Raw genomic sequence first — 22969 nt, forward strand, 5'->3', positions numbered from 1 at the left:
ACTTCCTATCCGTTTGAGTGACTTAAGTAAAATTTAGTTGTGCTTTTTTTTTTTTAATCTTTTAAAACTTTTTTTTTTACTTCAAGGCAAAATGAGGACTGATTTTTAAGGTCTGGCATTTTGGGCAGCATAAATAAAATATTGTTCAGCATCTAGACTATTCCATGGCTTCTAATTTTTATTTAATTAGCAGAAAGTGTTTAGGTACTAATTTTGAGATCATTTTGGTAGATGATACTTTGCAAGAGTTAAGCACACTTCCCAGAACTTTGAGTGGTAGTGTGAAAGATACTGTGCGTTTAGTGAGAAACATGGGATCTGGTTTCAGCTTTGACCATTTCCTTTGCCTTAAAAAAGGAAGACTTAAAACTTGGTCTGTTTGCTTCTTGCAGTTTTAGCAGCCATATTATAAAACATAAGATTATCCATAGGTTTGCCAGTAACAAGCGCTAATATAGAAGGTTCGTGTGTATGTAATGGTAGAAATGTACCTATCCTGTTTAATGTAAACCAAATAAACGTCCACAAACTGACCCAGATCAGGTTTTTTTCTGAAACAGGAAAGTTAGGGACAAGCTAATTGTCGAAAACAACCAATTTTTAAAAATGTTTATTTATTCTTAGCTTTTTTGGATCCCAGCACATCTCACCTAATTGTCCTAAAATACACTACTACAGTTAACACACCTGCTACAGAGATTGACCAACAAAAACCTTTGTAGATCAGCAGCTTGTGCTCGCTCACTGAACGCTTTGATTGGCCGGTTTAATGGGGGTGGGGAGCACAGCTCCCTTTCCTCTCTTCTACCAAGGTTACTTCATTGGATTGACCAGCTGTCAGGTTGACCCAAACCTGCCTCCTTTTGGTGGTGTTTGTCGGGATCGCAACACAATAGCCCGAGGAGAGCCTCCCCTTGTAAGCCCCGATTGGCTGGACTCAACCTTGGCGGTTTCTGATTGGTCCAATGAAGAAACACCAAGGTAGGTTGCCTAGGGATTCTGAGGAAGCTGATGTGTTATTCCTTCTCTGCATCGAAGGATCAGGAAGTTTGTGCTCTCTGCGTGGCTGAGAAGTTTTTTTACCTACTAGGACGGGGTTGGGGGAGGGACGTGGGGGAACAGGTGTCCCCCTAAAATAGAGCGCAAGCTGCTGCCTGTGTCCAGCCGTAACCCAGGAGTAACGTCAGGTAAGCAACGGAGGATATACATTTCCTAATGTCCAAAAAAAGCCTTCAGATTTTTTATTTTATGGGGAGAGGGAGGTTCTTATTTAGTTACTTTTTGGTCATTTTTTTTTTCCAAAGAGGATTTTTAACTAGTAAATGTCCAGGGGGTATTAGTTCCTCAAAATCTACCCCCCCCTTTTTTTTTCTCTGAAGACTTTAAAGTTTCTTGGATTGGCTTAGGAAGTAAACCCTGTTTACAGTGCCAGATAGGGTTAATGCCCTTAAGCATTATTTCATGGTTGTTTTTTTTCTCCTTCACACTTCTTCCCGCCTCCCACCAAGAATTGTATTTGAAATATAGCCTTGTACAAAGAATCTTTTGTAAGTCGCTTCACTTGTATTTCTATTTAAAAATGTTCACATGCATTTCTGAGTATTCATTTTAATCAGTATATATTTATTGAGCAGTTACAACGCTAAAGACATTGTGCTAGTTGCTATGGAGACTATAAAAACCCAAGAAGACACTATCCCTGCCCTCAAGAAGTTTACAGTTGAGAGACAGCCATACCAAAAGAAAGACTATAATAAATACTATAAAGGATGTAAGTATAAATAAAGTTCTGTGAAAGTACAGCTGAGAGAGAGACCGTTTCTGGCCATGGGACATAAGGGTAATGGAGAAGGGGATTCACTTAAGGCTTTACCTGGATCCTCGATAGGCCTTTGAAGAATGGGTAGAATATAAAGAGGAAAGGAAAGGGGAGAGAGCACCAGCATGTACAAAGGAGCTGAAATGGCAGCATGGGACATGTTTGAGAAATGGTTTGTTAACAGTACATAATTGAGAGTAATGAATGGGAAATATTGCTAGAACAGGATCCAATCACAGAGGCTCTTGAATGCATTCTTTTGATCTTGAAAAAGATATTCTTTTAAATAATTACTGATTAAAATATTTATTGTATATCATCTTAAAAACTGGCATTTAGATGTATTTTAAAATAAAGTATGCTAACTTTAAACTTTATCATACATGATTTAGTGCCATTTCTCTTGACTAAATTTTTTAAAACATTTGTAGTACATAGTGTAAAAGGGCATGTGCTTTGATTTTTTCTTTTTTGCAATTGAGAAAGAAATTTTTAATCTTTTAACATTCTCTTGCTGATACTTTTTGTTGGCAGCTATTTGACTATTTGCAATATGGCTAGCTAGGGATAGAGATGAAAGTTTTCTGTCCATATGGAATTACTACACATGATCTTCTGAGTGTTATACTCTGTAGATGTGATTTCCAAAGGGAGTGCGTGAGATGAGTTATTATGAGAAGAAAATCTGAGAATATATATATTTAGTTTTTCTTATTTTTTTACTTTCTCTGTTTTTTATATTTTATGTGCCATTGAATGTTTATATAAGTTACATATAAATTATTAAATGCATTTTGGGCCTGGATTCTCACAATTTTTTGCTGTCCCATATTATTTAACTTGGGGAGGATCCATTTTGTGAAAAAGGAATTACAATGATGCATATATACTCCTGGATTATAGATTATGCACACAAAATCAGCAGGCTTAAGAGATGATCATTTCTTTAAAAAAAAAAAAAAGAAAGATCATTTGTACTGGTCTTTAAGGTTACTGATTTGATTTTCTGTCAATGCCTTCTGTGCCTTCAAGCTATTGTACTTTGGAAAACATATTGTGTTATCCGCCTAATTTTTCTGGTTATTACCCCTTTCTTTCTCTGTTTAAGTTTATGTATATATTTCATATTTGTATACATTTGTGGTAGGTCTGTATGAATATGTATGTTTTTGTTTACATATGCTCACTTACAGATATTTTTTTTCATCACCCCCTCCAGAAACAGGTGAGAATGACCACTTTAACTCACCGGGCCCGTCGCACTGAAGTAGGCAAGAACTCTGAAAAGAAAGTGGAAAGTGAGGAAGACACTAATCAAGACAGGAGTCCAGACCATGAAGACTTTAGTGACTCTAAGGATATTCGCCTCACCCTTATGGAAGAAGTATTGCTCCTGGGACTAAAAGATAAAGAGGTAACACAGTTGGGTTTGCTAAGACTCTCCCAAAGACTCTTGAATATTGGAATGTTTTTAGGAAGTAATCTGACAGAATGTTTTCATTAATGCTAAGTTGCCCTTAGAACTGTGCTCTAGCTATCTGGGGGTTGGGGGAGTTTGGGAGGGTGGCTGATGCTTGGAGGATAAAATCCAGAAGTATAATTACTTGAAGTGTAATTTAATTACAAAATTCCTCCAAAATTTTAGAAGATACGAGAGAGTATAACACATGTAAAATTTCTGTACTTTAGTTTCCCAACTGAGACTGATGGTGAAGTAGCCTCCTGTTAAACTAAGAAAGAGGGCCCACACATTGAAATTCTCTTGAACTATGACGAGGAAAATCTTTTAAATGACAAGACAAGAAACATGTATGATTAGCTGTTTTACAAAAATAAACAGTGGATAGGTTTCAACTTAACAATGCAGTAGAAATCTTTTTTTTAATTCATTTCTGTGGATCTTTAGAAATTAAATATCAACTGATAAAGGAATATTTTAATTTTAGAAAATGTTTTTAAATTAATTGCAGATTTCTCTTAAGTTTTCCCTTATTAATAGAACACTTTCTTATGGTATAACCACATATTTGTTGGTTTTTCTACTGTAGTACATTATCCTTCATTTGTAATTTAACTTTTTATTATTTTACTTTCTTCCCTCATGAAGAGGTTATGAAGAAATATAACTTATTTTTAAAAACCTACTTCTTTTCCAAGAAAGCCTTTAGTACATACAATAATAATAATAATAACACATTTATTATTTGCCTTGGTTTTGAAAACTTAACAAATTAAAATGTTACTTTACATTAAAAAAGACTAAATTTGGCTTTGATAATTATCCTTAGCTAGTAATGAATTGGCTACATTCATCTGGTAACATCTGTTCTTTTCTGCATTGAATCCCATTGATAATTTGGGATTATCCTTGTTTCTTAGACTTTACATTTTCTTTACCACTTTACCTTCTCTGTTTTTGGTCACATCAAATTACTGACTTGAACAAAACTTACAGGACTTCTTACAGCCTGTGTATTGTTAAAATTAATATTAAATCTAATATTAGAGACATGCATATATGTACTTGGCCAAGACATAGATATATCAGAAAATCTTGCCCGCAAGTGTAGTTTCCTGTTTGCTGAGAAAGTTGATGAAGTTCTAGTTTTATGAAAATCAAGCAAATAAAAATGCGCAACTGACTCTCCAAGAGAATATCGGAGTAGGTCTGAAGATTAGGTGGTATAAATACCATTTTGAGATGTTTACACAGTGCTTAGGAAATGTTCACTGACTGTAGAAGAGCATATTAGAACTAAAAAGCTATTTGGTTTGTTTTACTTTTGAATAGGAGTGATTAATTTCCTGCTGACCCTAGATACTAGAATTTTTGCTTCTGTTTTGTAGGGAATCTAACTTTGGACTTCTCTTCGTGTGTTTTTTTTAATTTATAATAGTTAATATAAATATAGGAAAATAGAATATAAAAATAAAGGAGCTCTGGTGAGATACTATACAAAGATGAACAGATAATTAAGCTTTTGAATAATTACCTTTTGAATTCTAATACTATTTTTATTTTTTTATTTTTTTATTTTTTAAGATATTTATTTGACACAGAGAGACAGCGAGAGAAGGAACACAAGCAGGGGGAGCTGGAGAGGGAGAAGCGGGCTCCTGGCCTAGCAGGGAGCCTGATGCGGGGCTCAATCCCAGGACCCTGGGATCATGACCTGAGCCGAAGGCAGATGCTTAACAACTGAGCCACCCAGGCGCCCCTGTTCTAATTTTATTTTTGAAAATAGTTGATAAATTACATTTTTAGCTTTCATTTGGCTCAGGAAGAAAAAGAAATGATAAATTCTTGGGTGTAAATAAATAGAAGAGGTCAAACCTTCTGATTTATTAAAGCAGTAGTGCTGTTCCAAAATGCCAATTATATAACTATCTCTAAAAATACTAATTAATGGGGCACCTGGGTGGCTCAGTCAGTTAAGCCTCTGCGTTTGGCTCAAGTCATGATCCCAGGGTCCTGGGATTTCACCCCGCATTGGGCCCCCTGCTCAGCAGGGAGTCTGGTTCTCCCTCTGCCCCTCCCCCACTCATATTCTCTCTCTCTCTCTCTCTCTCTCTCTCTCACTATCTGTCAAATAACTAAAATCTTTTTTAAAAATATTGATTTCCAGCACTAATTATTTTCTTCTCACCTCCTAAATTACTCAGATTTATTTAATCATTATTTAGTGTGATTGGGGGCACCCATTATGGTGCTTAGCATTACACAAATACTAAAGTAAATGTAAAACAGTATTAATATATGGTCCCTGCCCTCATGAAGCTTGCATTGTAGCTGGGGAGACAAGGCATACATACTTTTTTTATTTTTTTTTAAAGATTTTATTTACTTACTCATGAAAGACAAGAGAGAGGCAGAGGGAGAAGCAGGCTTCCAAGGAGCAGGGAGCCTGATGCGGGACTCAATCCCCTGGGATCATGATCTGAGCCGAAGGGAGATGCTTAACCATCTTAGCCACCCAGGCGCCCAGGCATACATACTTTTTTAAAAGTTAAGTAACCCAAAGGTCCATCAGCTGTGGAAGGGATAAAAATGGATTGTCCATTTATCTAAATGAGTATAAACATCTTTTCTATACAGAATGAAAATGAACATTGTTACAAAACATGTATGAGTCTCATGTAATATTCAGTGACGGAAGCCAGACACAAAAGACATACTGTATGATTCCATGTATATAAAATTCAGAAAAACTATAGTGTTGGGGTTGCATATTTAGGTGATTAAAACTATAAAGAAAAGCAAGAAAGAGATTACCATAGTTGTTAAGCATAGGGTTGAGAGAGGAGGAAGGTATTAGTGATTAGAAAAGAACATGAGGGGGCTTTCTGGGTACTAACAGTTTTCTGTTTTTGTACTTGGGGAAAGTGTCATGTATATTCACTTAGAGATAAATCATTGAGCTTTTTTTACTTTTGCTTCATGCACTCTTCTGTGTGTGCATTATATTTCACAGTTCAAAAGATTTCTAAAGCGATAAACAACAGTAAAAATCCAACGAGTTTTTCCATGTTAGAACAGTAAGAGCCAAGAGAGTTGGAAGGAAGAGAGAATATAATGGGTTGGAATAATCTGGGGAAGAATAGAAGGCAGTAAAACAAGCTGGGCCTTTAAGAACAGGTAGGATTGGGGTGCCTGGGTGGCTCAGTCGTTAAGCGTCTGCCTTCGGCTCAGGTCATGATCCCAGGGTCCTGGGATCGAGCCCCGCATCGGGCTCCCTGCTCTGCAGGAAGCCTGCTTCTCCCTCTCCCACTCCCCCTGCTTGTGTTCCCTCTCTTGCTGTTTCTCTCTCTGTCAAATAAATAAATAAATCTTAAAAAAAAAAAAGAACAGGTAGGATTAACATAAATGGAGTGAAGGAAACACATTCTGGATGAGGGAACCTGAAATTATCATGAGCTTGATGAGTTTGGGACATAATTAAGTAACCACTGACTGAAGTGGGTGGTATTCTTGGAGAACAATGAGAGTCAAAATTGGCAAATTAGATTCAGACTAGAGTGTGGCAGATTTTGAGTGCCAGGCAGAGACTTTTAGACTATTTATTTTTATTTTAATTCCAGTATAGTTAACATACAGTATTATATTAGTTTCAGGTGTACAGTATAGTGATTGAACAATTCTACACATTACTCAGTGCTCACGACGATAAGTGTACTCTAATTCTTTTGACCTATTTCACCCATCCTCCCACCCACGTCCCCTCATAATGATCAATTTTTTCTCTATAGTTATAGATTCTTTCCTTTAAGTAGGGGGATCAGCCTAATGAAAACAGCAAAGCCCATTTCATTTTTCTGTCCAAAAAAGGACTTAATGATATTTTTGCTCTATGTTCTTTGTGTATATATGTTTTAATATGTATATAATTTCTTGTTTTCACATGGCTTGAGGTTTGTGACGTGTCAAAAAAATCTTGTGTTAAGCTTTGCATCCCAAAGTCCCAAAGTTAATTTTTGCTGAAGATTTCCATAACATTCTTTGTTTAGAACCCAATACTATAATTTTTTAAATTATATCTATTTTAAGAAACATGCGGTGCCTGGATGGCTCAGTTGGTTAAGCATCTGCCTTCAGGTCATGATCCCAGGGTGCTGGGATCAAGCCCCATGTCAGGCTCTGCACTCAGCAGGAAGTCTGCTTGAGATTCTGTCCCTTTCCCTCTGCTTGTGCACATTCTCTCTAAAATAAATCTTAAAAAAAAGTAGAAAATAATATAAAGAAACTAATATTTCAAGAATTGTAGGCCTAGAAAAGAATGACAGTAAGTCATGTATAGTCAAATCACTTGTGAAATATTACTACCATCCCTTTCTTAAGATTCTTCTGAGGAGGGGCGCTTGGGTGGCTCAGTCGGTTAAGCATCTGCCTTCGGCTCAGGTCATGGTCCCAGGGTCCTGGGATCAAGCCCTGTGTCCGGCTCCCTGCTCCACAGGGAGTCTGCTTCTCCCTCTGCCCCTCCCCACTGGTCATGCTCTTTCTTGCTCTCTCTCGAATAAATAAATAAAATCTTAAAAAAAAAAGATTCCTCTGAGGGATAGCTGCAATAGAATGAATGTTTTTGGTTTTTTTTTTCTTAAGATTATTTATATGGGACGCCTGGGTGGCTCGGTCGGTTAAGCGTCTGCCTTCAGCTCAGGTCATGATCCCAGGGGTCCTGGGATTAAGTCCTGCATCGGGCTCCTTGCTCAGCAGGGAGCCTGCTTCTCCCTCTCCCTTCCGCTTCTGCTGCTTATGCTCTTTCTCTCTGTCTGACAAATAAATAAAGTCTTAAAAAAAAAAAATTATTTATTTGAGAGAGAGAGAGACAGAGTGCAAGAGCCAGGGGAGGAACAGAGGGAGAGGAACTAGCAGATTCTGCACTGAGTCCAGAGCCAGAAGCCTGAAGTGGGGCTTGATATCACAACCCTGAGATCACAACTGGAGCTGACACCAAGAGTCAGACACTTAACCCAGGGGTGCCTGGGTGGCTCAGTCGTTAAGCGTCTACCTTCCGCTCATTATCCCAGGGTCCTGGGATCAAGCCCCGCATCAGGCTCCCTGCTTGGTGGGAAGCCCCCCTTCTCCCTCTCCCACTTCCCCTGCTGGTGTTCCTGTTCTCTCTGTGTCTCTCTCTGTCAAATAAATAAATAAAATCTTAAAAAAAAAAAAAGTCACTTAACCCACTACACCACCCAGATGCCCCAAGGGTCAACTATTTTAAAACTATTCTGTGGCAAGGGGCGCCTGGGTGGCTCAGTCAGTTAAGCATCTGACTCTCGGTTTTGGCTCAGATCGTGATCTCAGGATTGTGAGATCAAGCCCCGCTTGGGCCTCCAGGCTCAGCAAAGAGTTTGCTTAAGACTCTCTTCCTCTGCACCTCCCCACCACACACTCACCTTCTCCCTCTCCCTCTCTCTCTCTCTCTTTCTCAAATCAATAAATAAATCTTTAAAAAAATACAGTTGACCCTTAAACAACATGGGGGATAGGGGTACCTACTACCCATATAGTTGAAAATCCATGTATAACTTTTTGCTCCTCCAAAACTTAGCTACAAATAGCCTACTATTGTTTAAGGGTCAACTGTATTAAGCTTTACTGTCTTGTGAAAATAATTGAGAAATCTAAGTATATGTTGAAGAGTCTGACCTTTTAAGCACATTTAAAATTAGATGTTATCAGGGGCCTCTGGTTGGCTCAGTTGTTACAGCATGAGACTCTTGATCTCAAGGTTGTGAGTTTAAGCCCCACGTTGTGCATGGAGCCTACTTAAAAAAAATAAAATAAAATTGAAATCTCAGTTCAATAACACTGCCCTCAACTGAGAAAATTAAACTTGAGCACCACCCTGACCAAAACAATATAGATTTATTTTCTGTTGAAATCAAGATCCTATTTATTTGTCATTATTGCCTTTGGTAGGAGTTTTAATGTAAATATTATTGACTCGTGGACAGTTAATGCTTTAGTTACATTGCTAGGATATTTAAAACTTCTCCTTTATGAAATCTTAAGTTACTTATAAGAGGAGCAAGCCTATTAATGCTTTTGACTTTTGGCAGTAATCTTTTTAGTTTGTGGATAGTGTTTTAACCCTAAAAAGAAAGCAAAGCTTTCTCCTAGTAATGCCATTTATTGAATACTTATGTGCTGTGACATAAAAGGTTTTAATCCTATTTCTCATGTCGTTGGAGTCAAAATTGGCAGGAAGTTTTGCTCATTGGAATTATGGAAATAGATTTTCATTCGTTTGGTTACCAAAAACTTACTGAATGTCTCATATATAAAGTGCTAGATATTGAAAGAGAACAAAGACAATTATCCCAGCTTTTGAGATCATTTATAGTCTAGTGGGGTAAGAGTGGCTGGAGAGGTTGGGAAGGGGATCAGGAATGTTAGCAGACCATTGCAGTACATGTGATGTGTGTGTGACTGTGTTCTGGATACTGAGGGAACAAAGAGGAAAGATACCTAATCCAGATGGGTGGTGGAAAGAGCTAGTGGGAGAGAGGAGGAAAGAGATAACTGGGAAAGAATTCTGGGAGGTGATAACTCTTAACTTGAATTCTGAAGATGAGCAAGAGTTAGTTTGTGAAGACAAACAGGTTCTAGGAAAAAAAAATCAGCTGAATGTATGTGATAATTTCAGTGATTTGCAGCTGGAATAACCACAGATATTTGAAAGCATCTCATCTCCTTTAAATGAACTCAGATGTTTTGAAACTGAACTACCAGAACTTAGCTAGACATTCAGTATTCAGTCATGTATTTGCTAAGTCATGTATATGCTAAATATAGCATATCTAGAAAAAAATATAAAACACATATGTACAATTTAACAAGTAATTTTAAAGCACTCACTCACATAACCACCACCAAAAGAACATTATCAGCATCGTGGGTCATCCTCTTGTGCCCTTCCCTAATCACATGCTGCCTCACCTCCCTATATTTCTAAAATGTGTGTGTATATTCCTAAACAATGTATTTTAGTTTTGCCTATTTTTAAACTGTATGTTCTTGGGTTGATACTGTTAGGTATTTTTTTGTTCAATATGATGTTCGAAATTCATTCAGTGATAGAATTTCAGTTATATCACTATTCCACTATTCATTCAATCTACTGGTTAACAGACATTCAGGAGTCCATTATAAACAGTGCCTCTAAGACTATTCTTGTACTTATCAGTTATTTTCTTTCAAACAATGCCACTACTCATACATACAGAAAAATGATATGGGGCACCTGGGTGGCTCAGTCAGTTAAGCATCTGCCTTCAGCTCGGGTCATGATCCCAGGATCCTGGGATCGAGCCCCGCATCAGGCTCCTTGCTCAGTGGAAAGCCTGCTTCTCCCTCTCCCTATGCCTGCTGCTCCCCCTGCTTGTGCTCTCTCTCTCTGTCTCAGATAAATAAATAAAATACTTAAAAAGAAAAATGATAAATCAGACTGGATAAAACTTACAAGTTATAAATATAAAATATGTTAATGCTCAACTTTTTCAAGCTACTAGTGATCACCCATCAGTTTTAATTCACTCATTATAATTTATTAGCAACGGGAGATTAGAAGGACAAGCTTTTTTATTTTTTATTTTATTTTATTTTATTTTATTTTAAGATTTTATTTATTTGACAGAGAGAGACACAGAGAGAGAGGGAACACAAGCAGGGGGAATAGGAGAGGGAGAAGCAGGCCTCCCGCCAAGCAGGGAGCCCGATGCGGGGCTCGATCCCAGGACCCTGGGATCATGACCTGAGCCGAAGGCAGACGCTCAACGACTGAGCCACCCAGGCGCCCCTGGGACAAGCTTTTTTAAAGCTGGTAAAAAAAAATTTGGTGAACTAATCAATAAACTTAAAAAAAAAATCACAAGTCAGTATACAGCTTGTCAATGACTGGCTATCAATGGAGAAAACTACTCTTAAAAAGTTGCTCAGTCCTAAAACATTTTATTAAAATCAAAAGATTAAAAGTCTCATTTAGTTCACTGCTTGGGCTTTTAGTTTCCTGATTGCACAAAATGAACAATAAATCCCTTGTCAGTAGTTATGGCCATTGTAAATAGGACAAGTGTATCAGAAGGACTTGTTTGTCAGGTTTTTTGTGGTTTTTATTAACATAGGCTGTTAAAAAAAAAAAACTTTTGTTTTATTATATCCATTCATATAACCCCCCATAGTTAATTTACTGTGGGTACAAAAGGGAATAAACTGGGAGACCAAAGTCATATTTTAACACTAGGAAATATAGTTTAAGCTATTTCATTGAGAGCTTGCCTCTCCCTATCCCCCAACCCCTAATTGTACACTGTTCTCTTCCAAAATATCTGGCATAGATATCAAAATAAAAACCACTTACTTATATTTGGACCTTTGGCTGTAGCCACTGAACCTATAAATTTGATGTGAGCCATTCCATGTCTTTTGTGTCCTCCTTCATTTTTTTTGTTTGTATAACTTAGAGTTTTCAAAACATTTTGCACTTTCTCACTTTCTCTTGCTTGATCCTACAGGGCAAATATTGTCTTCTCTTTATGAAAGCGAAGTTAGATGGTTAATTGGTCAATAAGTGGTGGAATTTATCTTCAAACTGACTCTAAGGATAGTTTTTAAAAGGACATGCTTGCAAAGCATGTATGACATATTTTTCTGTATTTCTTGCTGAACAAAGAGAATTAATTGTTCGGGATTGCTAATGCTTAATGGAAACCCAAGAATTTCATCTCCTAGGATAGCTTCATATGGAGCTTAACTTTATACCTCCTAGTAAGATAAAAGATTATTACGTTCGGGCGCCTGGGTGGCTCAGTTGGTTAAGCGACTGCCTTCGGCTCAGGTCATGGTCCCGGAGTCCCGGGATCGAGTCCCGCATCGGGCTCCCAGCTCAGCGGGAAGCCTGCTTCTCCCTCTGACCTTCTTCCCTCTCATGCTCTTTCTCTCTCTCTCTCTCTCTCAAATAAATAAATAAAATCTTAAAAAAAAAAAGATTATTACGTTCTGCGGTAATATTTGGCACAAGTTATTTTTTCAAGTCTTATTCACCGCTTTCTTATTTCAATGTTTAATACTCTAGCAAAGCTCACTCTGTTTTGTGTTTGTTTTTTTTAGCAAAGCTCACTCTTAAAGATTTTGGGATCCCATGAAAAATATTAAGTTGACCTCAGTAATGGCAAACTAAGGGAAAGTATCACTTAGCAAGTGTGGATGATATGGTTTTGTTTCATATTTCATCCCATTACCTCACAATTTAAGGAGGAAATATGAAAGTCTTATACATTTTTTTCTCTTTTCTTTTGTCAAACAAGATATTCTGGTCATAAGGAACAATAAGTCCAAGTAAGAAGTTTAAAAGAACCCAATTTGCAAAATGAAAAATGTTTAAAGAAGCAGTAAATATGAGACACCTGGGTGGCTCAGTTAAGCATCTGCCTTTGGCTCAGGTCATGATCCTGGGGTCCTGGGATTGAGCCCCACGTCGGGCTCCTTGCTCAGCAGGGAGTCTGCTTCTCCCTCTGCCTGCTGCTCTCTCTCTCTCTGACAAATAAATAAAATCTTTAAAAAATTATTTAAAAAGCAGTAAATAATATTTGATTTATTATAACCATATCTTCAGAAAGTTTAGTTTATAATTAAATAGGCATTTTATATTTTTCTTCTCAGTTCACAATGCCAGCCGTAGATTATAACCCATGTTGTATCTTCATTATAGGAGTGGGCTATTATACTAAAAAGATAGAAATGAGTAGATAGTGTACTTTTTTCTTGAATTTTAAAACTTAAGTTTCTTCTAGGTTTTTCAGCAGGAGTATATTGTGGTAAGTTTGCTAGGGCTGCCATAACAAAACACCACAGACTGAGTGGCTTAAACAACAGAACTTTTTTCCCCCCACAATTCTGGATGCATGAAGTCCAAGATTCCGTTTCTCCTGAGGCCTCTCTACTCATCTTCTCACTGTGTCCCTATGTGGTTTTTCTTCTGTGTGTATATCCCTAATGTCCTTGTGTCCAAATTTCCTCCTTCTATAAGGACACTAGTCAGATTGGATTAGGGCCCACCCTAACAGCTTTATTTAACCTAATCACCTCTTTCAAGGCATTATCTCCAAATACAGTCACGTTCTGAGGTATTAAGGGTTAGGGTTTCAATATATGGATTCTGGGGAGACACAGTTCACCCCATAACAATGATTTAGAAAGGTTTGAGAGGAAATAGAAAGATTTTGGAGATAATTTTGTAATTATTTACTTATATGCACCTGGAGTGCAGTTCACCTTCAGGAAGTGTTATTAAAACTATATAATGATGTGATTTTTCCTTCAGTTTAAGTCAGCCAACATTTATTGAGCACCTGCTCTGTCCAAGGCACTGAGTAAAATAAGGAAAAAGAGAAGTAATTAAGATGTGTTTATATTTCCTCCAGAAGCATTTGAATCTGATATGGGAGAAAAGATATGTATACAATAACCATACTACTAGATACAATATGTAAGTGCTATAAGAAAGGTACAAAAAGTGCTATAAGAACATGCAAGAGGGGGAAAAAAAAACCTGGAAAAGGAGGAAATTCCTTGGAGGTTACTCTTTACTTTCTGTGTTTGTCCTCACCTATTCACAGTTGTCCAGAAGGTTTAAATGGGAATGGGGAAAAAAAAACAAAAACTGAATCAACGGTTTTCAGGCTTCCATGTGTTCATTGGTAGATTGTGCTCACCCTTTGTTGCTATTATTGACTTTAAAAAATACATATATGTCTAAGATAAAAATAATAGCTTTATTTTTATTATTTTAAAAGCAAAATAGGGGTGCCTTGGTGACTCAGTGGGATAAGCATTTGCTTTCAGCTCAGGTCATGATCTCAGGGTCCTGGGATCCAGTCCTGCATTGGGCTCTGCTCAGCGGAGAGTCTGCTTCTCCCTCTGCCCTTCCCTCCTCCCCCACTCACTCTCTCTCAAATAAATAAGTAAAAAGTCTTTAAAATGTTTTTTAAAAAAACAAAATATGTTTATACTAAAAAATTCAGAAGTCTACATGAGAGAACTTAGTGATAGGGGAATGAGATATGTGGATATACGCATTTGTCAAAACTAACTTAACATCTGTGCATTTCACGCTATATAAATTATACCTCAATTTTTTATTTTTTATTTTTTTAAGATTTTATTTATTTATTTGACAGAGAAAGAGAGAGGGAGAGCACAGCAGGGGGAGTGGCAGGCAGAGGGAGATGCAGACTCCCAGGCACCACCCAGGTACCCTACCTCCATTTTTTATAAAAAGTTTAAAGAAAATAAAAATCACCCATAATGTCACCACTGAAAGATTACTGCTATTAAAATATTTTTATATATGCTTATAGACTGTTTTCTGTGCATATATACACACACAGAGATGCATAATTACAAAAAAAAATGGATCATATCAGACAAAGATTTCTGGTCTTTCTGCTCTGTCATCTTCCCAGAATCCCCACATTTGTGTTTTGCTACCTTCCCTATAGTTTGTTTTAATTTAAATTCTGCATTTCCTGGGGCTCCTGGGTGAGTCAGTTGTTCAAGCATCTGCTCAGGTCATGATCTCAGGGTCCTGGGATCCAGTCCTAGGTCAGCTCCACGCTCAGCAGGGATTCTGCTTGAGAGTCTCCCTTTCCCTCTGCCCCTCTCCCTGCTCACACTCTCTCTCCTTCTCTCTCTCTCTAAAATAAATAAATCTTGGGGCGCCTTGGTGGCTCAGTTGGTTAAGCGTCTGCCTTCAGCTTGGGACATGATCCTGGGGTCCTGGGATTGAAGCCCACGTTGGGCTCCCTGCTTTGGGGGAGCCTGCTTCTCCCTCTCCTCCCTGCTCGTGCTCACTCTCGCTATCTCTGTCTCTCTCTTTCAAATAAATAAATTAAACTCTTTTTTAAAAAATTAAACATAAATAAATCTTAAATAAATTCTGCCTTTCCTTTTAAAGCCCATCACAAATCCAGTGATGAAACATCACCAAACAATGACCTTCCCATTCTTTAAGTTCCCTTACATTTATCTACCAATGTGCTTAGTTACTGTATTTTCTTATTTTCTGATAGGCATTGTTTAAAAACACAGGACTTGGGGGCGCCTGGGTGGCTCAGTTGGTTAAGCGACTGCCTTCGGCTCAGGTCATGATCCTGGAGTCCCGGGATCAAGTCCCGCATCGGGCTCCCCGCTCAGCGGGGAGTCTGCTTCTCCCTCTGACCCTCTTCTGTATCTCTCATTCTCTCTCTCAAATAAATAAATAAAATCTTTAAAAAAAATAAAAATAAATAAAAATAAAAACACAGGACTTGGAATCAGATATATCTACATTCAGATTCAAAGTCTACCACTTAGGGGCACCTGGGTGGCTCAGTCGGTTAAGTGTCTGCCTTTGGCTCGGGTCATGATCCCAGGGTCCTGGGATCGAGCCCCACATCGAGCTCCCTGCTCAGCAGAGAGCCTGCTTCCCCTCTATCTCTGCTGCTGTGCTTGTGCTTTCCCTTTCTCTCCTTCTTAAATAAATAAAATATTTTTTTAAAAATTACTATTTAAAAAAAAAGTCTAGCACTTACAAAATATATGATTTGGCTTCACTTTCCACATTTTTTTCTTTATACTTATTTTTTTAAAAAAATTTGAGAGAGAACACTTGTGCTGGAGAGTGAAGGGAAGGGTGGGGGGAGAGGGAGAAAATCTTCAAGCAGGCATTTTTTTTTATTATTATTTATTTATTTGTCAGAGAGCGAGCGAATGCACAAGGAGGGGGAGTTGCAGAGGCAGAGGGAGAGGCAGACCTCCCACGGAGCAGGGAGCCCAGTGCGGGGCTCGATCCCAGGACCCTGGGATCATGACCCAAGCTGAAGGCAGACACCTAATGACTGAGCCACCTAGACGCCCTAGGCATTTTTTTTTTAAGATTTTAAAAAATCCTTCAGCAGGGAGCCTGATGTGGAGCTTCATCCCAGGACCCTGGGATCATGACCTGAGCTGAAGGCAGATGCTTAACCAACTGAGCCACCTAGGCTCCCCCAAGCAGACATTTTTTATAACTGGTTTGTTTGAATCCAGAGCCAAACAAGGTCCACATACACATAGCTTTATGTTTTTCAAAAGCTCTTTTTTTAACCTTAGTGGGGCCTTTTAGTGAACAGTATTTTGTGACAAAAGCAATATTCAGTTTAACCTCAATTACCCTTTTGTGTAAAATTCAAATAACATTACACTTACCACCTTTCTAACAAAATGGAATCAATATTCTAGTTGTGCTATTTTTTTTTAAGATTTTATTTATTTGAGAGAGAGAATGAGAGAGAGAGCATGAGAGGGGAGAGGGTCAGAGGGAGAAGCAGACTCCCTGCCGAGCAGGGAGCCCGATGAGGGACTTGATCCCAGGACTCCAGGATCATGACCTGAGCCGAAGGCAGTCGCTTAACCAACTGAGCCACTGAGGCGCCCCGCTATTTTTTTTTTCTATTTTTTTTTTTTTAAGATTTTATACTTATTTTTAGAGAGAAAGCAGGGGGAGGGTAGAAGGAGAGAGAATCTCAAGCAGACTCCATGCTGAGTGTGGAGCCAGCCTGGGGCTTGATCCCAGGACCCTGAGATCATTACCTGAGCTGAAATCAAGAGTTAGATGCTTAACCTGACTGAACCACCCAGGCGTCCCTCATATTGCTATTTTAAAAGTAAAATGTAGTAAATATAGTTTTACTTAAATTTAGCATAAGAAAAAGAAAATGAAGTGAAACTGATGGAATTATTGAACTTCAAACATTTCTTTATTATAAGAAGTATCTCCTAAAATACTACTTTCTAAGCTTAAGAAAGATTATTAAGAGGTTGGGGTCATTTTTTTCTAACTAAATGTTTCAATATTGGACAGTATCCAGCTGACTTCTTGCTATAAAAAATAAAAGTTAATATATCTCCTATACCTTCTCCCATCTTTATTCCTTTACTTCCCAATTTTTAAATTATAAATTTATGTGGTTATTTTTAATTGAAATATAATTGACATATAACATTAGTTTCAGGTACACAACATATGATTCAATATTTGTATACATTGTGAAATGATCTCTATGGTAAGTCTAGTTAACATCCATTACCACACAGTTACAAATTTTTTTTTCTTGTGATGAGAACTCTCAGCAACTTTCAAATATATGGTGCGGTATTATCAACTATAGTCATCATGCTGAGCATTACATCTCCAAGACTTACTTATTTTATAACTGGAAATTTGTGCCTTTTAACAGCCCCCTCACTCCCTACCCCTACCAATCCCTGGTTTGTTTCAGTTCCACATATAAGTGAGATTACACAGTATTTCTCTTTGTCTTATTTTACTTTATTTATGAAAATATTTGTACATGTCAGATCCTGAGTTAAATATTTTATATATGTAATTTAATTCTCACAATAGCACTATGAAGTCAGTATTATCTCTATAAAATATCTCTATAAAATAAAGTAAGTGTTAAGTAGGGTACCTGGGTGGCTCAGTCAGTTGAGCATCTGACTCTTGATTTTGGCTCAGGTCATAATCTCAGGGTCGTGAGATAGAGCCCCAAGTCGGTCTCCACACTGGGCATGGAGTCTGCTTAAGATTCTCTTGCTCCCTCTTCCTCTGCCCCTCTGCCTCTCCCCTCCCTTTCTTCCCCTCTCTTAAAAAAAAAAATCTATATATATATAGAGAGAGATATATAGATATATACATGTATGTATGTATATATGTAAATATATACTTATATGTGTATATATATATCTCTCTATATGTATACAGGCCCAGTCAGTTAAGCGGCTGACCCTTGGTTTTGGCTCAGATCATAATATCAGGGTCATGAGATCCAGCCCCACTTCGGGCTCCATGCTCAGTGCAGAGTCTGCTTGAGTTTCTCTCTCCCTCCCTCTCTGTCTCTCCCCCACCCAATGTGTGCATGCTCTCTATCTCTCTCAAAATAAATAAGTCTTTAAAACTATATATATATGTATTAAACAATTGGTAGAACTTGAAGACTTACTGAATATAAAATTAAGGAATTCTTATTAATTTTTTAAAAATTCTTATTTTTTGGTGTGATATTAGTATTACAGTTTTTTTTTTTTAAACCTTCCTGCCTTGGGGAAAGTATGGTAATATTTTATAGATGATATGTTAACTTGGATTTGCACTGAAATAATCTGGTGAGCAGGGAGAGTTATAGAAGAGAGATGATTATACTGGTAGCTGTTAAAAGCTAGATGATGGATATATAGAGGTCTCTCCACTTTGTGTGTGTTGGGAACATTAAGCCAAAAATGTTAAAAAGAAAGAAAAATGACATTTTCTTAACTGTATGATTCCATTTTACACAATATCCTATTGACTCCCTATTATGAAAGATGATGAAATTACCACTCTCACAGTTTGTTCTACCTCTATTCCCCAATGTTTTATGAAACCTTGTAATATATACATTTTGTCGTTTCATAATTCACACAAAGCTGTTCTTTGAAGGAAAGCTCCAAAATTGAAGTTGGGGAAGAAGCGTATGGGAAAATTAGTGGTTAGGAGAGAAGAAATGTATATTGTATGTATAAAGAAAAATCTGGTTTTACATAAGATAATAGGATGATGAAATTTCTGAGTCATTTTAATTTTTTATAATTTTTTTCTTTCCAAATTTTCTAAAATATATCTGTACTACTTTTTAATCAGGGAGAAAGCTGTTTGAAAACAAAGTGAATCTGTATTTACTTAAGTTTTTCTCTTCTGAGATTTGATGCCGTAATTGCCTTAAAGTGTTTCTAAATCTATTTTAAATTATTTGAGAGTTATAGGGAAATAGATTTAGAGCTACATATGTGTTTTCAGAGTTTTACTCCCTTTTCTCAACTATCTATTTTCTTTTCTCTTTGGATAGTGTGTAGCACTATCCTTTTTTCTCATAAGTAGCAAATTGTGGGAAAAGAAAGGCATGTAAGTTACCGGTTTTGATGCTATAATCACTTTTAAAATTTTTAGAGTAAAAAATTAAGCATATTTTTGTTGGCAATGAGACTTAAAGCTTATGTAGGAATATACAAAGATTACCAGTTGCTTTCCTTTATTTTGAATTTCTTTTTCACTGATAAGGCATTATCATGGTTTTTTTTCCTGAACTTTTGATAATAGCTCTATTTTAAGAAAAACCTCAACTGGTGTTGAGAAAATTAATAAACTGATCATTATGACTAGCTTTTATATTTCACCCAACTTCCTGAATAAGCCTGAAAGGATATAATCTTCATGAAGTTGATTGAGAAATTTTGTCCATTTGTTTAGGTTAATAGTCCATCCTTAGTCATGCCGAAATCATGTGTTAAACCGGAATAACATCCAGGTCACAGTTCCTCATTCCCCATTATGATTAAGCAGAGTGAGTTTTTTACTGCTTAATCTCTTTTATGAAATGTCACTATTGGCTATGTGGACATAGAAATATTAACTGGAGTTAGAATGAATCACATTACTTTATAAAAGAGGAATTTAATTCAAATCTTGGAAGCTAATATTTCAGTAGAGCACTTTAAAGAAAAACAGTACATTTACTATTTTTTTAAACTAATTTTAGAGGAAAAAAATTAGTTTTGCTTGTATAATTTTCTGATAATTCTTTTTTTTCTGGTAATTCTTGACATCCCCTAGAGATCATTCATTACACAGACACTGGGCATATAGAAAAGGCTTTAAGAAGACACAGTAAGGGGACGCCTGGGTGGCTTAATTGGTTAAGCATCTGCCTTTGGCGCAGGTCATGATCCCAGGGTGCTGGGACTGAGTCTCGCAACAGGCTCCTTGCTCCTGCTTCTCCCTCTGCCTGTTGGCTCCCCCTGCTTGTGCGCTGGCTCTCTCTCTGACAAATAAAATCTTAAAAAAAAAAAAAAAAGACACAGTAAGATTCCTTTTCTCGTGGAAGGTGAAGCAGTTTTAATATTGAATCTTCAGATTTGGAGAGAGGGAAAGATTTTTTTCTGAGATTTTTCCTAATAAAAATGATATTTTCTCAGTGTATGTAACTTGGAAAAATTAGAAAACCATTTTTTAAAGCAGCCTCATTTTTTAAAGTAAGGTATTTTACGTAATTGTGATAATCTTGAATATACAATTTGGCTGTTTTTCATTAAACTTTATCACAAGATTTTTCTTTTTTTGTTTTCTCTCTCTTTTTTTAAATTTTATTTTTAAATAATCTCTACACCCAACATTGGGTGCGAATTTACCGCCCCAAGATCAAGAGTCGCATGTTCCACCAGCTGAGCCAGCCAGGTGCCCCTATCATAAGAATTTTTCTAACATTTTTTAAAACTCCTTGTTAGCATAGTTTTTAATGATGCTTTAAATTTCTTTGCTTTCTGTCCTTTTTATCCCAAGCAGGCAACTTTAAAATCTTTAACTTTCAGAGTTGTTTTAAGGCGTGTCTTTAAGGAAGTTTGAATAAAGAATACTTGACTAGACGGAAATTCAGCATAAAATGTTGACTGTCTGAATTTATTGAAGTCTGATTGCCTGGGGTGCCTGGCTGGCTCTGTTAAGCATCTGTGTTCGGCTCAGATCATGATCTTGGGGTCCTGGAATCAAGCCCCACATCAGGTTCCCCACTCAGCAGGGAGTCTGCTTCTCCCTCTGCCCCTCCCCCTGCTTGTGCTTTCTCTCTCTCTCTCTCAAATAAAATCTTAAAAAAAAAAAAGACATCTCATTGCCCTACCTTTTATAAAAACAAAATGACATTATCAAAAGTGTAAATATGTGGGGCACCTGGATGGCGCAGTATGTTAAGCATCCGACTCTTGGTTTCAGCTCAGGTTGTGATCTCGGGATCCTGGGATGGAGCCCCAAGTCAGACTCCTGGCTCAGCGGGGAGTCTGCTTAGGACATTCTCTCCCTCTCCTTCTGTCCCTCTGCCCCCCACCACCCCCCACTACCATGCCTGTGGGTGCGCTCTCTCTCTCTCTCAAATAAATAACTCTTTTTTAAAAAATGTAACTATGTATAATCTTTGACCCCAAAATTTCTTCTAGGAAGAACACACAATGAGTATTTCTTCATAGCATTTTTTTTTGTAATGACAAAATTTTAAGCAAATGTACACCAGTAAAGTCTTGAATAGATAAATTATAGTACATCTATAGTGCAATACTACGTAGCCATTACGATGAATGAGGTAGATCTCTATAACTCATGCGGGAAGATAGCCAAAATAATGGTTAAGTGAAAAAGTTGCCACTCAATATGATCTTGTTTCTGTAAATAATAATAATAAAGATAGAATATGTAGATAAAATCTAGAAAATACACACTAGACTTATCCCCTCTGGATAAACTTTCACTTTGTAAGTTATCCATTTCTATAATATCTTTTTTCCTTTTTTTTTTTTTTACAGTCATTTATTACACTTCTAATTAAGACAGAAAAAAGTCCGGGGCGCCTGGGTGCCTCAGTTGGTTAAGCGACTGCCTTTGGCTCAGGTCATAATCCTGGAGTCCTGGGATCGAGTCCCGTATCGGGCTCCCCGCTCAGCGGGGAGTCTGCTTCTCCCTCTGACCCTCTTCCCTCTTGTGCTCTCTCTCATTCTCTCTCTCAAATAAATAAATAAAATCTTTAAAAAAGGGCGCCTGGGTGGCTCAGTTGGTTGAACGACTGCCTTCGGCTCAGGTCATGATCCTGGAGTCCCAGGATCAAGTCCCACATCGGGCTCCCTGCTCAGCGGGGAGTCTGCTTTTCCCTCTGACCCTCTTCCCTCTCGTGCTTTCTATCTCTCATTCTCTCTCTCTCTCTGAAATAAATAAATAAAATTTAAAAAAAAAATCTTTAAAAAAAAAAAAGACAAGTCCACTATTCAAAGATCTCATTCTGCCAAGCCTTCAAGATTCTCTGTTGGTCATGAGGCAATGTGCGATTCCATTTGTTTTAGTAGATCCTAAAATTTTCCTCTTTCTCTTTTCCCTCGTGTGTGTAGCCTTTGATAACTACATTTAATGACTGAATGGTGAACTTTATTTTTTTTAACTATCTTTTTTTTTTTTTTAAGATTTTATTTATGTATTTGCCAGAGACAGAGACAGCGGGAGCAGGAACACAAGCAGGGGGAGTGGGAGGGGGAGAGGCAGGCTTCCCGGTGAGCAGGGAACCTAATGCAGGGAGCCTGATGCGGGGCTCGATCCTTGGACCTGGGATCATGACCTGAGCCCTTAACGACTGAGCCACCCAGGTGCCCTGAATGGTGAACTTTAGTATGCATGTGCTAGATCATCCTGCATAGTAAAGTATTGGCCCTTTAACAAAGAATCTTTACTATAGATGGTTTGAGAATTCACCAGTACAGCTGGATATATTTATTTAGAAGAATATGGACCTTAGAATTATAACTATTTCTTTAAACTCCACGTGTATTTTTAAGCTTTTTTCTGTTATGATGCTTGACTCATAAAAAGAAAGTTTAAAAAAACTCATTTGGGTAGTTTTACATTAGGTGCTATGATGGGAATGATATTAAAAAACAATTTCTACATCCTGCTATCCATTGTTTCTTTATTTACGGTGCTTCTCATTTACAGTTCTGTTGACAATCTGACATCACTGTTACTGTAACAGAAGTTACGTGGTCAAGAAGAAATGAAAAAACAAATT

At 37.4% G+C, this 22969-nt stretch overlaps 1 protein-coding gene across 2 annotated transcripts in view; it reads left to right on the forward strand.

Moving 5' to 3' along the window:
- The first annotated feature begins 1020 nt into the window (after positions 1 to 1020).
- The window catches only part of GOLPH3L (golgi phosphoprotein 3 like), a 40034-nt gene continuing 18085 nt past the window's right edge, over positions 1021 to 22969 (forward strand). Inside the window, exons 1-3 of one of the 2 annotated variants that reach the window (XM_025858437.2) lie at positions 1021 to 1187; positions 1635 to 1771; positions 3039 to 3233. In XM_025858437.2, the coding sequence (XP_025714222.1) occupies positions 3051 to 3233 (183 nt within the window). In that variant the 5' untranslated portion in view covers positions 1021 to 1187; positions 1635 to 1771; positions 3039 to 3050. The remainder of the gene's footprint in view (positions 1188 to 1634; positions 1772 to 3038; positions 3234 to 22969) is intronic. The other variant, XM_025858436.2, reaches the window with a different exon arrangement.

This window comes from Callorhinus ursinus, unplaced genomic scaffold, assembly GCF_003265705.2.
Source record: "Callorhinus ursinus isolate GAN/ISIS: 27379988/994484 unplaced genomic scaffold, GSC_fseal_2.0 scaffold90, whole genome shotgun sequence".
NCBI lineage: Eukaryota > Metazoa > Chordata > Mammalia > Carnivora > Otariidae > Callorhinus > Callorhinus ursinus.